The sequence below is a fragment of the Protobothrops mucrosquamatus genome, unplaced genomic scaffold (assembly GCF_001527695.2).
Source record: "Protobothrops mucrosquamatus isolate PMUCROS unplaced genomic scaffold, P.Mucros_1.0 scaffold6, whole genome shotgun sequence".
Classification (NCBI taxonomy): domain Eukaryota; kingdom Metazoa; phylum Chordata; class Lepidosauria; order Squamata; family Viperidae; genus Protobothrops; species Protobothrops mucrosquamatus.
The window spans coordinates 44,950-63,054 of NW_015386393.1; the positions used below are offsets into that span (position 1 = coordinate 44,950).

The following is an 18,105-nucleotide window of genomic DNA, read 5'->3' on the forward strand; positions in this document are numbered from 1 at the left end:
AACTTATTAATAGTAATAATAATTACTTTTTATTATATTGTATGTGTCCCTCAGTTTGCAAGGTCAGGTCAAGCACCCACAGACCTTTTCAGCAACATTCGATGGGCAATACACAGGAAATCAAAAATCAAGCAGTAAGGAAATAAAAGATTTTAAAAAGGATGGATACAAATTAATTATAAAAACATAAAGTTTTAAAATAAATCCAAGATGCTGTTTTGTACCTGCCAAATGTTAAACAACAGCTTTAGATTGTTCTAGTTGCCTGATCAATTTCTTCTTGAAGTACATATTTACATAAACTATTCTTATACAGGTAGCTGCTCCTACTGCTCGCCAGAACTAATGATGTTCAAATGGCTCAAATATTTCTACAGGAGCAAATATGTATCAGGGCCATTCCCCCTTATAAATTCATAGTGCTGTAGCAATTCTGTCTTCTTTATGTTGACAAATGATTAATCCTTGAAAATAAAGGATATATTTAAAAACACTTAATTAAACTCAAGGTAAAAGTAAGAATGCATTTTAAAATTTAACCAGACTTATATGAAGTATACCCAATTGTATTTCACTCTTAAGAGCAAGAGAAGAATACAATGCCATTCCTGTCCTGAAGCAAGAACAGACAATAGTATATTAAAAAATATTATTAAACACAAGAGTATTTGAAGGTAGAAATTGTCTCTTACTATATACAGGGTCAAACTATATAGTTTGTTTTAATGCTATTGTCACAGAACAGATTCTATAAGGAAGCAATTAATTTAAAAAATCCAGATAGGTTGCTTTTAAGTTCATTTGACTTGGTAAAAGGTAATTTGGACAGGCATGATAACCTTGGTAGAAAGCCAAGACTCAAAACATATATAGAGGCATACAAGTAGGGTAGGATACAGGAAGTAGAAAAACAGATATTCCAGCCCTTCCCTGTATTGCCACATACATTTTTTTATAGAACACTGACACCTACTGGCTGTTCTACCACAAGACTTTTTGTTGCTATGGAATGTGGGTCCAAAATTGCTTGTCCAGTGATTGTGCAGATAATAAAGCATCCATTTAGCATCTAAATAGTGTTTTACTTAGTAAAACATAATGTAGATAGGTGTGTCAAGCCTAGTGAAGGCAAGGCTCAACATATATGCATTTACAAGCATAGAAGAAGAGTATAGTTACAATAAGCAGTAAGAAATATTAGTCTATCTTTTCCCAAAAACTTCATATAATACTCTAGTGAGACTGATATTAATGGTTGATATTGCCTGCTCCTACACCTAAAAAATACTAGTAAGAGACATGGTCTGGTAAACTAGTATGAGAATAATATCGAGAGCTTTTGGGTAAGAGACAAGTGAAAGACAGTGTTGAAAGCATTCTATCATTTATATTGTACTTCCAATCAAGAATATGTGTTTTTGCGTTGCTAATCAGTTTTAGCATATAGTTTATCACTAAACATTGTCAAATTAAGGTAATGATAATTTTACTGATCACAATTTTCATTGGTAGGTATTAGTCAAACTAGTCAGATATAAGCATAATAAAGGGAAGTCTTGTTCAAAGATCTAAATTCCAAATCAAACACCTATAGAACTCAGCAAATTCTTTGAAAGCGATATTTTGAAGTATGTAGAAGTGAAAATGAACCACCATACTTGAAACAATTACAAATTCTTCTGGCATATATGGCAGCTTTAGATGTGACTCCTGTTGTGTTCCTGCATATATCTATAGGTAATCTGAAAGAGAAGTGGCTTTGGATGTGGATGTACACACTTGTACACATGTGGGAACAGCTTCTAAAGAAGCTACGTGAATTGGCAGGGGAACAAAACTGTTCAGAAAGCATTTCAAAAAGAGCTGCTTCATACATTACTAAGCATTCCAAAGTAATTCTTCTGAAGAATTTGTGAAACCCTGATATATGTGATACCTCTAAGTCTCTTGCCATTTAATTCTTCAGACTAAGAGATATTGAGTGGCCCAAAGTCAACCAGTTGACTTCACATGTAAGGCAGGACTAGAACTCACAGTCTTCTGTTTCTAACTACTATACCAAACTGCCTCTCCCTTGATGACCTAAGGACAGGATATCTGTGAGATCATCTGTCTCCAATTATCTTTGCCCATCCTGTATGATCTGATAAGATTGACATGTTCCAAGTCCTATCAACAAAACAATGTCCTCTTCTCGGTCATCACATCTGGCTTTTGGATTTGCATTCTGCCTGAGAATTGTAGAATCATGATCCTGTGGTTCTTTAGGAAGTCCCTAAAACCCTGGCTCTTGCAGGAGGCACTGAAATGGGGCAAATTGTGAATTTGTTGGAGCATTTGCATTTTAAACTTTTATCTAACATAGTTGTTTTATCTTTTAGTACATTGTTACTTTGTGTTTCTTACCCCCTCTTGCAAGCCACTTTGAGTCACTAGTCATCTGGACCACTAAATTAAATTAATAAATTAGTAAGCACAAATCAATATTTGTGGGTTACATCTGTCATGTGTGACTAAAGCCTATTATGTGCTGTTGCAGGTGTTCCATGGAAATGTGGATAATAATACACCTTATGCAAATTCTTTCACCCCGCCAATAAAATCTCAGTATCTACGATTGTATCCTCAAGTCTGTAGAAGGCATTGTACTTTGAGAATGGAACTTCTTGGCTGTGAATTGTCAGGTCAGTATTCTTAGTGTTTCTTTCTATTATTTGTAAATATCCAGATGTCTTATTATGAATTTATATATGTTGATATAAATATGTCAAAAACTAATGTATTTTCTCATCATTTATTTCACATTTTTAAAAACATATATTGTAATTTTTCAATTTATCTGTTATTCTCCTACTAGAGCCCATTGTTCCCCCGTTTTTTTCCTTTTCCCATACTTTATCATCTTATTTCAGAAAATTAATTCTGAAGTGATCATGTTGTTTGTCTTAATACAAGAAATACATTCAAATCCAAAATTAAACCCAAAGCAATAGAATTAAATATACAACCAGTCTGAAGTAGTGGTTACGACATCAGGCTAGAAACTGGGAGACTGTGAGGGCTACGGTAGTCCCGCCTTAGGCACAAAGCCAGCTTCCTTTCTCTCAGCCATAGGAAGGAGGCAATGGCAAACTACTTCTGAAAAAACCTTACTAAGAAAACTGCAGGGACTTGTCTAGGCAGTGTCCAAGAATTGGACAAAACTGGACAGAAAGGGAGGGGGGAAATACAGCCAGAACTCACAATTAAATAAAAACAAATGAGATTGCATTTATATCATAATTTTCTGCTAGTATATATTAGCCCCGGAAGCTAATGAAGAGTTTATTGAGTTTATTGAGTTAATTAAAATGTAATTAAAACAATCCTTTTGTTTATAAAAAAAAAACCTAAATATTCAACAGTTTCTTTTGCTGAGATTTGATTTGATTTTGCTTTCTTGTGCAGCTTTCTTTCCTCTTCCTCATTGTGACTGTGGTCGTCTTCCTATAGAGACAGATTTTAAAGTAAATAGAAAATTATATCCAGGATCTTTGGCATGTTAAACTGTTTTCTCATTGTACTTTCCATATATGAAAACACACATTTGAATAGGTCTTTACCAAACTGCTCGAAGAACAGTAATAGCTACTAACTAAATCCATTTCAATGATCTCATCTACTTTCAAGGTCTTTATACCTCCAAATTATCATGCATCTACTGTGTTTTCCCAAAAATAAGAACTATCCTGAAAATAAACAAAAGATGTGGGCTGGCAGAGGCCACGCAGGCTCCTGCTAGACCAGGCTGTTGGTGCCAGTGCCATGAGGCGAGACAGTGGAAAAAATAAGACATCCCCCGAATGGCTTCTTTTGGAGGCAAAAAAACCTGTGATCGGGTCTTATTTTCGGGGCACATGGTAGTAGGACATAGGAAGCTTACCTTTTTCATAGTGGCCCCTGCTTTGTGGAACACCCTTCCCACTAAGATTCCATGAAGTTATTCCATGAAGTGCAATGTCAGAATTTACAGGTCACTCACCTATTTGTTTTCAAGTATCTTTTTAATTTTTTTTAGGTTGTTCTGAACCTTTGGGAATGAAATCGGGACATATTCAGGATTATCAGATCACTGCTTCCAGTATCTTCAGAACACTCAATATGGATATGTTCACATGGGAACCCAGGAAAGCTCGACTAGACAAACAAGGCAAAGTTAATGCCTGGACATCAGGGCACAGTGACCAGTCTCAGTGGCTACAGGTGATAATTTTGACTTTTTGTAAAAGAGCAACAGATTAGATTAGATTAGATTAGATTAGATTAGATTAAGATATGGGGATATTAAGGGATGCAGATAAATTTATAGAGTTTACTAAAAAAAATTAAAAAATAACCAAGACATACTGAATTAAAAGAATTCCAAACAGTAATAGGTACAATATAAGAAGCTATGCTGATATGGACATAGACTGCACTAAGTTCTCTCCATTGAAGAGGAATAGCCCCAAGTCTAAAGAAATAGTTGGAATGCCAACAATATTACCAAATATTTCTCTTTTTTATCACTATATGTTCATTTGAAAAAAATACAATATAAACATTTCTCAGAAAGATACCATAAGGTTTTACTTATTTGTCTTTGAATAACAACCTCTGCTTAACATTTTCTTTAGCGGGAATTAAATTATTAGCATCCATTAGATGCTGATCCAATAGAGACGTGTTGTGAGACTGGTAGAAATAGATTTCATTAGCTTTATTTCTTCAAGACCCCCTCTATTCTCTTAGAAATGCTACAGAGAAGATCAAGGAACCATCCTCTCAAGTATCAGAGAGAAACAGCTTCCATGAAAAGAACTTCACTACAAAGAGACCAAAATCTGATCTTCAGGATTTCTACTTTCCTGTCTTACTCTGCACTTTATCTATTGTAAAAGGGATCCAGTCTTTAGTGGAAGGGAAATGAAGTTTTATTTATTATGTATTTAAATGTATTGGCTGCCCAAGTCCAGTAGACTCTGAGTAGAATATAAAACTAGGGCAAATATAAAAAAATATAAAAACTAAAAGTGAAAAGCATTGAATCATGCAGGCAGTCAAAACTAAAATAACGTAATAATAACAAAAACAACAAAACAATACAAGACCTATTTTTAAAGCTTACCTTACAATAGATAAGCTGTCATTAACTCTGAGGGATGTTCCAGAGCAGGGGTCTTCAAACTTGGCCCTTTTATGATTTGTGGACTTCAACTCCCAGAATCCCTCAGCCAGCGCATGTTGGCTGATGGATTCTAGGAATTGAAGTCCACAAGTCATAAAAGGGCCAATTTTGAAGACCCCTGTTCCAGAGGGTTGGGCTGTAATAGAAAAGATAAACTTCCTAGGTCCCACAAGACAGCACTTTTTCATGGAGGAAATCCAGAGATGACTCAATCTGCTGGAACATACTAGATGGGCAGCAACAGTTGGAGATAAGAAGTCTTTCAAACAGGCAGGACCTGTGCCATACAGGGGTTTATAGGTAATATCTAGCACCAGATGAGACACAACATCAACTTCTTCCAGTAGATTATAAATGTCTAAATTGAAATCCAATTCTTTATTTGCATTTCCATAGATCTGTTATCCATATGGAGGCAGTTATGTGAATAAATGTCTGTAAATCTGGGTACTTAAATTTAATTTGAGTAAGTGTATAATCAACTTGATTGTGCTGTTAGAAGTTTATCTGAAATGAGCTGAATAATAGATAACCGCAGATGCCATCTGGAAAGTTTTTCTAACTGATTGGCTGGCTATGTCATATCATGTCACAGCGATGAAAGCATAGAGTCTGATTTTAATTAAATATTTTTGAAACACATGTACCAGATCAGATTTACTGAAGCAAATTAAATTATTCAGATGGAAATTCGCAAGAGCTATAGAACTGTAATTTACTATTTGTCAAAGAGGTTGACTACTTGGACTTGATTAACGAGTTTTCAAAAAAAAAAACCTTATTCCATCTCCATATACACATAGCACCTTGATGTTATTTACTTATTTATTTTTGATACCAAATTCTTTCATTAGACTTGTTGATAAGGCTCTAGATCTGCATTTCTCTACCATGTTTGGTTCTAGTAAGATTGATGCAGCCCTGTGAAACTATTAAGAAGCTGTTCACATTGCTTGTTTTCAGAGTTAGGATGATTTACAGAAGTTCCTGTATAGGCTAATATGTAGAAGTGTAACAAATCACCATACAGAGGACTGTTTGACAAGTCACTGTTCAATTTACATATTAGAATCATTGTACATGGCAATGATTTGAATCTGCTGTCGGGAGGGGAAAGGATGCTCAGCATGAAATCTAACTGTACCAGAAATGTGCTACTAACTCCCTGCAATCATCTCACATATAAATTATGACTTATTAACTTCTTTTATTTTTTTTTACCTGTGGTTGCTAAGCATTTCAGCTGTGTGATTACTGCCTTCGCTCTGAGCTTAGTAGGGAGAGAAGGGAAAAGGAGAAAGTAGCAATGCCACGGTGTCTTTATTATCCCATGCTGTTTAGATGCACGCAAGTCATTCCCCTACAGAGGACCAGGATGCTCCTGAACCAAATGAAAAGACGCTGCTCATCTGCCTATAGGCTACCTTGTTTGGTCAGCTTAAAATGAAAGCTGTAGAACAAAGTGGTAGCCACATTGCACCTAGAGTAAAAACAAAGCATTTGTGGGAGAAATAAAAGAAACTGGTTTTGACTCAGAAAGCCATAAATAATTTGGGTGTACTGAAGAAAAGTCTTTTGCTGCCCCCCATTCATTGGATTCACCTGAGAACCTTCTGGTAGCTATTCCCTTTCTTTAAAATGTATTTCCTGCTGAGTTTCTTAATTTAAATGGGTCCCCTAAATGTTACTTATGGTGCAATCCTAGAGTTATGACAGCTACACACACACAAAGGTCACATGACCACATTTCAGGCACTTGGCAATTGGCTTAACTTTATAACTGATAGCAGCATTCTGCAGTCATGTGACTGCAATTTGGGATTTTCTTTTGCTGGTTTTCAGCCTTGTTGGCTAGTTTCTAGAAAAAAAATACAGCCATAGGAATTCATTGATTTGTTTAACAGCACATAGTCACTTAATGATTACAGCATTTGCCTAATGACTGCCAGAAAAAAAGTCATAGAATTGGATCTGGCCATGTTGATGCTTTGACTTATGACTGACATGACTTATGATGGAAATTCTGAGCTCTGTTGTCGTTGTAAGTCAAGGACTACCTGTATTGTCTTTATCAATTTTTTAAAGGCCCCTAAAATGTATCTATTAAATAGACATTGGCATATTGATTTCAATTGTTGATTTTAATTATTTTAGTTTTGGTTACTTTAAAGAGACAGTTTGCATAGTGGTTAAAGCAGCAGGCAAGAAACTCTCAGTTCTAGTTCTGCTTTCAGCCAGCTGAGAGACTTTGGGCCAGTTGCTCTTTCTCAATTCTAGTAAGCAGGCTTTGGCAGACCATTTCTGAAATTTTGCCAAGAAAACTGCCAGGAGCTGTCCAGTCAGTTGCCAGGAGTCAACTCTAGCACAAAAAGCAAACAAATGGTCACTCCGATTTTATTTATTTATTATCTTCTTCCCTTTAGATACAACTGAATAAAAATGCATAGGCCAATTAATGTGCAAATGTTTTCCCTTATCCTGATATTATACTGTAGAAAATGAGTAACAGAAATTCAACAGCATGATTTTTCAACTGTTTTGCTCTGGTAGGCTTAATATACTTAGATTTATGTTTAATTTCTCTACTTTAAAAAGAGACAAACCACCTCTGCATCCATATGGAAACTGAGCTTCTGTTTTTACCTGTCATTGCCTTAACATCTCCAGCTGAAATTTAAGGATATGTTGATTTTTTTGTAATACATCTTTCCCATAATGAATCCTGTGGTTGCCTGTTCGTGTTTCTCAAAGCTCAGAAAGTGTTTCTCAAAGCTCAGAAGAATGTTGATTCCTCTAGACAAAATAGTGCCTTTTATAGAAAGTGCTGAAAGATATACTTCATTTTTGTTGACTTTGCTGAACTCCAAAACAAAACTTTACAATACAATATACACTAGTTTCATGTGAATTGTTCCACAACTGATGATAGTGTTGGTACAGATGGGCAAGGAGCTGCAATAATAGCTCTTATCAATTCACCTAGAAATATAGGTTGTTTCAGATGCTCTTCTGTTGTCAACCTGATTGCTTATATAAATTGATTCCTTTTGCATTCAGAGTCTCCTAGAAGCCAAGAAAAATTATGCCCATTTTTCTTCTGCTTCAAAGTATATAAAATATGTCGAGGGCAGGATATGCCTATTGAAAATGAATGATCATTTGCAATTAATGAAGTATTTTGATGTGGACTCAGAAATGTATTTGACAATGTATTTTTATTGTTTATTTTTGAAGATGAACTTAGTAACTACTAGGCCTGTGCAAATTATGCTTTAAAAGTTCCACAATATAGAACTGTAGCAAGACACTGTTTCTATTGTATAGCTCCCTAAGACTAACGAAGTCAGTCAAGATTAGTGGCATTGTGTACATGCACAGCCATCATTGTGCATGACATCTCTTCATTGAACATCCATGACTGTATATACACACAAAAACAAATCCATGGATACAGTGGGGAAGATCTTTAAAACTGTTTTGTCGAGATAGGACACATCTGCTTTAACACATCATGGAAAGGATTATTTCTCACACCAACATCTAACATCCTTCATACTGTTCAGGAGAAATGCCTTCTCTGCTGTTGGACCTGCCCTATGGAACATCTCCCCTCCCATGTGAGGTTGGCCCCAATCCTCCTGTCCTTTCATAAGGGCTTAAAGTCCTGGGTCTCCCAGTTCGTTTGGGGGCCCAATAAGGGAACAGCATATTGGACGTGGTTAATCAAGTAACAACAGATCCCACCTCCCACTAGTCTGCCCCCACCCTCCCAACTGTAAGAGATTTTAAGGATTTTTATGGTTTTAACTTTAACACATACACCACCCTGTGGTACGATGGGCAGCAAAAAATAAATAAAATAAACTATGATTGATTCCAAGTGAATCCTCCTGGTTGAGTTTCTTATTCTCACAAGCGAGATAGGCAAATCTTATCCCTGCCATATTGCCAGTGTTATCAGGATTTGTGTAGGAATTAGAAGATATTAGTAAGATTGTGTTGTCTGGCTGGGAGGATCCTCATTATGAAACTGCCTACTTTCTCTTGAGGATTCTTCATCAAATCTTCTGCAATGTAATTTAAAACATCTGAAAAAAGTTAACCAGTTTCAAAGTATGTGGAAGAAAAAAGAATAGCATCTCTTCTTGTATTGGTAATGGAATACTAGCTGTATTAGGTGTCTTGATTGCATATGATTAGGGCAGGGGTCTTCAAACTTGGCCCTTTTATGACTTGTGGACTTCAACTCCCAGAATTCCTCAGCCAGTGTGCCTGGCTGAGGAATTCTGGGAGTTGAAGTCCACAAGTCATAAAAGGGTCAGGTTTGAAGACCCCTGGGTTAGGGCAATGTAATTATAGTCAGCTGCTGGTTCTTAGATTATATTTTCATTTCAGATGTTTCCCTGTTAAGGTTGAAAGGGAAAAAGGGACAGACCTGGATTATGTGCTCAACTCTGCTTCATAATTAGAACAGTTGAATGTCTGAAAACTACTTATACTGTAGAACGGGGTCTTCAAATTTGGCCCTTTTATGATTTGTGGACTTCAGCTTCCAGAATTCTGGTAGTTGAAGTCCACAAGTCATAAAAGGGCCAGGTTTGAAGACCCCTGCTGTAGAACTAATTAATAAGGTTAACATTTATCCCTTTAGGGAAGGAAAAGAAAAAAGTTGTATCCATGAACTGGAAACTTGTGTTGAAAATATATATTTTCAAATATAGTTCAATGAAACTGAAGGATGCAGATCTACATTGATTGTGCAGCTCATCATATAGCAAAAGTAAAAACAATGTTAAATTTGTATCAGAAACAGGTTTTTACATCAATGGTATCAAAAATAGTTTTTGAAAAGCAAAAACTAAACGAAATTGAAGATTATTATTAAATCAAGAAATACCAAAACCAAAATAAATTATATCTGGACAGATATTTTTTTAAAAAACTCTTCATTCAGTTCTTAAAGTAGGTCAGAATAATTACCAGATGAGCACTCTGAAAAATTTAACAATGTTTAAAATATTATCACTGCAGAAGTCCTGTCCTTAATCTATACTATCTGTCAAAACAACTTCCTGAAGAACCGCTTCAGACAAATTTAGCTGATATCAATAATTTTGTAATTATTTGATTTCCTTAAAATAAATTAACCCTAACATGTAGGCATTAATAAGGTTTATAATAGGCATGAACCGATGTTTTGATCCAGATCACAGTCGAGTCTCACATATTTCAAGTGTGAAAGAAGGAAGGAAATGAAATTATTTCAGTTACCTGTTCTGTAATTTTAGAAAGTGTTATGGGTTTAATCAAAGTAAGAGGATTTAAAAACAGGAGGAACAAAGAACCACCTGCAATATTTTTGTTTATTTGATTGCTTGTTTTTAACAGTCATTCCTTTGATATAGTCTATCCAATGACTTTGCCATGGTTCTCTATGTCATGTCTGAAAAATATTCAGCTTTCCTTATTTTACATAATATTATTTCTCATTAATTGCAGTAATTAGTGATGAAAAACACTTGATAGCATGCAAGCGCAATATCTCAGCAATGCATTCAGTAAAATTCTATAATCTATATCAGACATGTCAAACTCGCGACATCACGTGACGTTGCGCAACATATCGGAGCTTTTTCCCCATTGCCGGAAATGGGGTGGGCATGGTTTCCTGGTGATGTGTCCAGCCTGCAGGCCAGCAGTTTGACACCTCTGATCTATATCATTGAGTTAACTTGTTGCCTGGAACAAGATTCTGAGCAGGATCATTATACATATGAATATACATTATACATATGAGTATACATATACAAATGAAATTCAATGGTGAAAAAAGTAAGGTTCTACATTTAAGCAAGAAAAACCAAATGTACAGGTATAGTATAGGGGGTACCTTGCTCAATAGTACTAACTGTGAGAGGGATCTCGGAGTCCTAGTGGACAATCATTTAAATATGAGCCAGCAGTGTGCTGCAGCTGCCAAAAAAGCCAACACAGTGCTAGGTTGCATTAACAGAGGGATAGAATCAAGATCATGTGAAGTATTAATACCACTTTACAATGCCTTGGTAAGGCCACACTTGGAATACTGCATCCAGTTTTGGTCACCATGATGGGAACGGTTGCTGGAATTGGGTATGTTTAATTTAATGAAGAGAAGGACGAGGGGGGACATGATAGCAGTGTTCCAATATCTCAGGGGCTGCCACAAAGAAGAGGGAGTCAAGCTATTTTCCAAAGCGCCTGAAGGCAGGACAAGAAGCAACGGGTGGAAACTAACAAAGAGAGAAGCAACCTAGAACTAAGGAGAAACTTCCTGACAGTTAGAACAATTAACCAGTGGAACAACCTGCCTCCAGAAGTAGTGAATGCTCCAACACTGGAAGTTTTTAAGAAGAAACTGGACAGCCATTTGTCCGAAATGGTGTAGGGTTACCTGCCTGAGCAGGGGGTTGGACTTGATGACCTCCAAGGTCCCTTCCAACTTTATTATTATTATTAATATTGTTTTGCTTAAAATCTATATTGTTGCTTTGGTTAAAATGCTTGTGTATTTTAAAAACTGCTTTTACATTATCAGATCTTCCATTCACTGTTCATTTTATGAAAATGTTTATAGTGACAATAGAATTTAAGTGTTCCATTTCAATTGAAACAAAAAGGCTTAATTTATTTTTAATGTAGCATTTAACCTATAAAATGCAGAGCCTTGGGACAAGCCTTAGATTTATCCAAGATAGTCAGCTACAGTGATATAATTACCAGGGCAGCTCAAGAAAAGTCTTCTAAAACTTTATTTTACAAGCAATATCTTCTGGATTCAATGAAATAGCAGTAATTTGATTTGATTTGATTTGATTTATTCATTTTAGGTGCTGCCTGATACCAAACTTGTCTGGGTGACTTACCATATAAAAACAATAAAATACTGAATGAAATAATGAATAATGAATGAAAACAAAGAAAGAACAAGGGAAACAAAGAACAAGATAGGCTGACCAATAAGACAAAAATATTATTTTTATTGACTCCAGATTCTGTTTTCCTTTCATGACAATATGTTAAAATGAGATGACATATTACTGGTTATAAAAGGAAACTTAATTGTAAAATGGCTGGCATTTGAAATAATTAAAATGTCTCATTTATGTGATAAGGACTTAAAAATATTTGACATCTTTATTTTTTATGTGCAGCAAGATCTAAAATTAATTATAAACATTGAAATACCAATTCTGTATGAACACTTCTTAAAACACAAAAAAAATTAATAGTCTCTATTACTCTCTAGAGCAGTGATGGCGAACCTTTTAGAGACTGAGTGCCCAAACTTCAACCCAAAACCCACTTATGTATCGTCGAGTGCTAGATGGGTGTGGCCCACTGGGTGGGCATGGCTGCGGTGGTAATGGCAGACTGGGTGGGACTAAAAAGTTCAATCAATCAATTCCAACTTTGCAAGACCTTTTTTTTTTCCCACGAGAAGTTGAAATTGACTGATTGAACCTTTTTTTTTTTTTTTTTGGCACATGGCGGCAGAAGCCTAAAGCGAAAAGGTTTTACAAAACCCAGCTGAAGGCCTAGGACTGGGGTGACGGCGTGCGTGCCCACAGAGAAGGCTCTGAGTGCCGCCTCTGGCACCCGTGCCATATGTTCGCCACCACTGTTCTAGAGTAATGATTCTGAGGCTCAGCAACTTTAAGATATGTAACCTTCAACTTCCAGAATTCCTCTTGTAGGTTTGTTGGTATGAGAACAATAGAAGGTGGGAGCAGTGTGTACATTGCCTGAATTTATACAAAATAAATATGAGATGTAAATCTAGTAATAAATAAGAATTTCCTAGCATGGTATTTAGTTCCTCAGGGTTCAGTATTAGGTTACTGTGGAAACCTGTACCAGGTACTCTCTCCCTAATGTTATTTTCCTGTTATTGGAGTTTGGCAAGAAACTCAAATCTCCTTTCCCCCCCCCCCACTTTTTCTTAACTGCAACTTGTTTAGGTAATTTTTTTATTTGATACAAAAGCATTCATTTATGTGTCTATTTCTAATAATAACCTTCCTATTTGCACATACGGTTCACATTTTCTTTCTCTATGGTTATCCCTACTTTTTGAAACACTGCACTCCCTTTCCCCAGAACAAGTGGTTCTTTTCCTCCTTTTTTTTCTCAAAAGCTGAAGATCATTTTATTCCACTTTTTCTTTGGTTCTGATTGCTTCGGACTCTTACAGATAGACTAATTTATTTATTTTGTACTTCCTGGCTGTATTTCTTCAATTTTTTTCATTGCTTTTTGTTCTAAGCCACTTCAAGACTTTACAGACTTTGGGTGGTCCATATAGGTGTACAGGGCTGACTGGAAGGTCAGCTTTCATCACAATAGCTCAATACAAACTCCGCTTCTTGTGTGACATCAAGACTTAAGGTGGAAGGACAGAAGTTACAGTGTGACATGACCAGTCATAGGGACATCCTGGCTAGCTGCAGGTACCTATATTAGTTGACAAATAATATCAAATGAATCAATGCAATTTGCATGTTGTGATTTAGATAATTGTGTACTTGTGTGTGGTCTCTTTCTACATACTTTTACACTGTGTCATATTTACTCAAAAGTAAATATCTGTCATATTGTTTCCCACTTAAAAAGGAATGATTAGATAGAGAAAGTAACCAGGCTACAGTATATCACCATTGCTATATTTGTAGTGAACATGAAACTGTTCTCCCATTTAAAAAATAATAAATATTTCAGAAGAAATGCCTGTTTTATTGAGTCCAATTTGGCCTTGTACATTAATCCTATACCAGGGTTTCTCAACCTTGTTAGGAATTTGGGAAGCCCCCTGGGGAATTTCCAGGAGCTGGTCCACATGTCTTAAAATTGCCAAGATTGAGAAACACTGCTCTATACAATTTGCTGCTCTGTGGTGTCCTTGATATTCTTTGAGTTTGATTGTTTCTTGCAAATGTTTAATTACTCAACTAGGTAATGAATAGAGCACTTCTGCTGGGATGATCAGAAACTGGTTTATTTCCATTAGGACCAAAACTGACCTCTCTTGCCAGTGCTAGAAAAAAAATTCTAAATTGGAAGTTGGTAAGGATATAAAAGGAACAGATTATAATTTAATGACAAATACTATTTAAGAAATCCATCCTCTCTAATATTAGTCCTTGGTTTTATCTAGCTATCTATTTATGTCTGTCTTTTGTCCATCCATCTATCATTTATCTATCATTGTAAATATGTGATGTGCCTTATATTTATAATAAACTCAAAGAGCAGATTTGATGGACCACTAGGTGTTTTTTTCTGTTGTCAGTTTAATATGGCAGGTCATATTACAGATTTAGAGTTATTTTGCAAATCAGCTTTACATTTTCACTATACGTCTTTGCATAAAGAGGATAAAAAAAGCAGATGAATTGTTCATGAAGATGGGGTGTGTGTAAGATTTGTTTATTTGTTCTATCTTTGTGCTATTATGAGATTAACCAACTATTCAAAATCATATTATAACATCCTGGTTTTTTTCAGACTATCATCACAAACACCAGTTTCATGTTGTTTTATTTTAGTCTTCCTGGCAAGATTAAGACAAAATATAAAGGCAAATTCTGTGCCTAACTAGGAAATTATAAATACAGTAGAATACATTTGTCATTTTCTCCTTGCATTACCAATAAAATCAAGGGAATCATGTTGGGAAGGGTTAGTAGTGACAAATCTCCTGTAATTAATCTTAATTAAATGACTACTATATCAGAGATCTTCTTAGAAGCCAATAATCAAGGAAAATATTATGAATTATATAGAACCCATAATCTGTCAAGCATGAAATAATGCACAATGTAGCATGCAGAATGAAACAAAATCTTTTGTTTTAGTGTTCCTCCTTCTCCTCCAAATAGAAATTTAAAAATTAAAGTATATATTTCATCTCTTTCATCTCTAACAAATTGAATCATTACCCTTTCTTTTGCTTTAAGCAATTAGTTAAGATCTTGCCAGATATCTCACCATTCTCCCAGTATATATGTTGGGAACAAGTTAGCATGAATTCTATCTGCTATGACATAAGAATATTTAGTTCATTGTTTTCTGCACTTTCCTATGCAAATTTCTGTGGATAATTTCCATGATAATTTCTATGGAAATGCTTGATTACAGGTGGTCCTTGGGTTACAACCAAGTGTTCAGCAAATGTTCAAATCTGTAAATGGTCTTACAACCAGTCCTCAAAATTACATAATCAAAACTTGGGTTCTTGGCAACCAGTCCACATTTATGAGCATCACAGTGTCCCATGCTCAGGTTCTCCTCTGCTTGACTTGCCTCTTCCCACCTATCTCCCCCTACCCCCCATATCTGACCTTTTGGTCACCCTGGACTGCATGGGCAAGATGGAAAGGCCACTGTATTCTGCTCCTGCCTACCCATCACCACCATTTGCTTTTATTGTCTTTTTTGCCTCATCTCTCCACATTGGGCTCACTGACATAAATGTGACCCTTAGCTGGCAATGGGCTGACACTGCTGAAGTGAAGTAGACCTGCCAGGAGTCTGATGGGCAAGTTGCTGGAGATGAGCCCAGCTGTGGGACATGCAACTGACCAACATCGGAAAGTCCCGCACAGGGGAGGGAAAGTGAAGATGACAATGGTCAGCTGGGGACAGGAGAAGCATGAGGTTCTTCCCTAGTAAACACAACCAAGTCTGCCAGAAATGCCATCTCTAAACAGCACAGTCACATGATTTTGCTTAATAACTACTTCACTTACTGATAAAAATTCCAGTTTCAGTTGTAATACAAGGACTTCCCGTTTTCCTGATCTGTATTTGGTAAATGATTAATCAGTTGATAGAATAATGTCCATTCAGCTTCACCTCCCAAACTGTTTTCCATGCATCAAACTCCTATATCTCATATCTCCTATGTAGATGAATATTTGACTGTATATTTACAGCACAAATAATAGCATTATGCAGTCAGAAGGTGAAGAATTGCCATGCTATAAATGCCTGTGTGTTCTAAGAAACAGAAGTTTGTTTGTGTTAATTTCTAGCTAAGATATTGCAGCAGTATTCCATATATAGTACTTAAAGTGAAAAAACTGACAAACAAGGTATAAATTAAGATTGTGAGATACATGTTTGTTTTGTGCTGCAAAGTTGGTAATTTGCATAACAATACATAGTTATTCTTATACAAATTACCCACATGAGATAATAAATTCTAAAATTATATTTTCTGGTAAATCACATAAAATATACTTTGGCATTAATACATATTTTAGATATGACTGTGGCATTATTTATCTTTCAGCAATAAGAGTATGAAATTAGAATGAAAGTAGTTCTCTAACTCTGACTTGGTGTGCCTATTTACTGGTAAATGGCAGTATTTCCCTTGAAATGTAATCCTTACATTGTAAATGATATGAGTGGATTTGATGAGTTATAGCCCTGTTGGTTTATGCAAGATAATGTATGTAGAAAAGTTGTGAATTGGATAAGACTGGATCCATTGGTTCCTCTCCTATTCAACATGCAATTATTAAGTGTCTGAAAAGAACTGTTCCAGAAATCTACAGAGTTTATGCTTGTACATCTTGCCTTTTCCAAGAATCACAACTGCTTATGGATTATAAAATATTGCTGGAAGATTTAATTCAGTTTTACGGGGCCAAAATTGGCTCAATTTTAACAGGTAAAATTTTAACAGATAAATTACATTGTCATATCTACTAGTAATTTTTATATTCCATAATTTGAGATAAGAAAAGAAAAGTGTGCAGGAGGGAGAGTGAAGAGCCAAGATAAAACTAAATACAAAACAGTGCAAAGTGCTCCTTGCTTATTTGAAATACTGAAACTATGTTTTTAATAGCAGTTCTGCATGTCATGCAACTCAAACAGAAGTGCATTGCTGTCTTTTGCTAATGCTGAAAAGTACAAATCAGGATTATACCTAAATCCTACAAAACTATAGACTGGATTCAATAAGATCAGAATAAGGCAATAGCATACTATTTCTGTATTGTTGCCATCTACTTAATCAGCAAAAATTGAGCTCTTCAGAAAGACAACCAGCCCACAAAGGAATCTTTACTGTTAGTTTATATAAAAGAGTCATTCTGATTTAGTGGTTAAGGCACCAAGCTAGAAACCAGGAAACCATGAGTTTTAGCCCCGCCTTAGGCATGAAAGCCAGCTGGGTGACTTTAGGCCAGTTGTTCTCTCTCAGTCCATTTCACCTCACAGTGTTTCACGTGTAGGGAAAACAGGAAGAGGAAGGAGTATTGCATGTGTTTGAATTATTTATAAAAAAAATAATAAAGGTGGGAATAAACAAACAAATAAATAAAACATATTTTTGAAGGTTAAGTGTCATGTGCAAAACCATAATAGATATGGAATGTGTGCCGATTGTGTCATAGATTGATCTGCATCATGTACTTCTTTGGCTTCCTGTCATAGATAGATTACCATCGTTATCCTTTGCTCTACTAGATAGATTTCGATTCCATTCATTTCACACATCAGTAACTTATGTGTGTCACCTTCAGGAGGATATATAAAAATACCAAGCCCAGTATTATATATTTAATTTACATTGCAAGTTCATCAGGCAGAATGCAGATCATGATTGCTGGCATCCGCCAGAATTAAAGCAAGGGAAGAAGTGAGTCAGCAACAGTGGCAGAGGACAAAAGGAAAGAACAGGTCACTTCATTTTACAACATAGCCAGAAAAGAAATGCAACATACAGATGACAGCTACACATTTTCTCTATTTGCAAATGGTCTTCCATAATATCTTTCTGTCTTCTAAAGCAGTGTTTCTTAACAATGTGTGTCCTTCATCAACAGCATGTGATCTTGTTCTTGGTT

At 35.7% G+C, this 18,105-nt stretch overlaps 1 protein-coding gene across 1 annotated transcript in view; it reads left to right on the top strand.

Moving 5' to 3' along the window:
• EDIL3 (EGF like repeats and discoidin domains 3) overlaps positions 1 to 18,105 on the top strand; it is a gene marked incomplete at its 5' end in the record, with an annotated part of 93,548 nt that overhangs the window by 41,836 nt on the left and 33,607 nt on the right. Inside the window, 2 exons of the mRNA XM_015832557.1 lie at positions 2,540 to 2,684; positions 4,058 to 4,242. Coding sequence (XP_015688043.1) covers positions 2,540 to 2,684; positions 4,058 to 4,242 — 330 coding nt within the window. The remainder of the gene's footprint in view (positions 1 to 2,539; positions 2,685 to 4,057; positions 4,243 to 18,105) is intronic.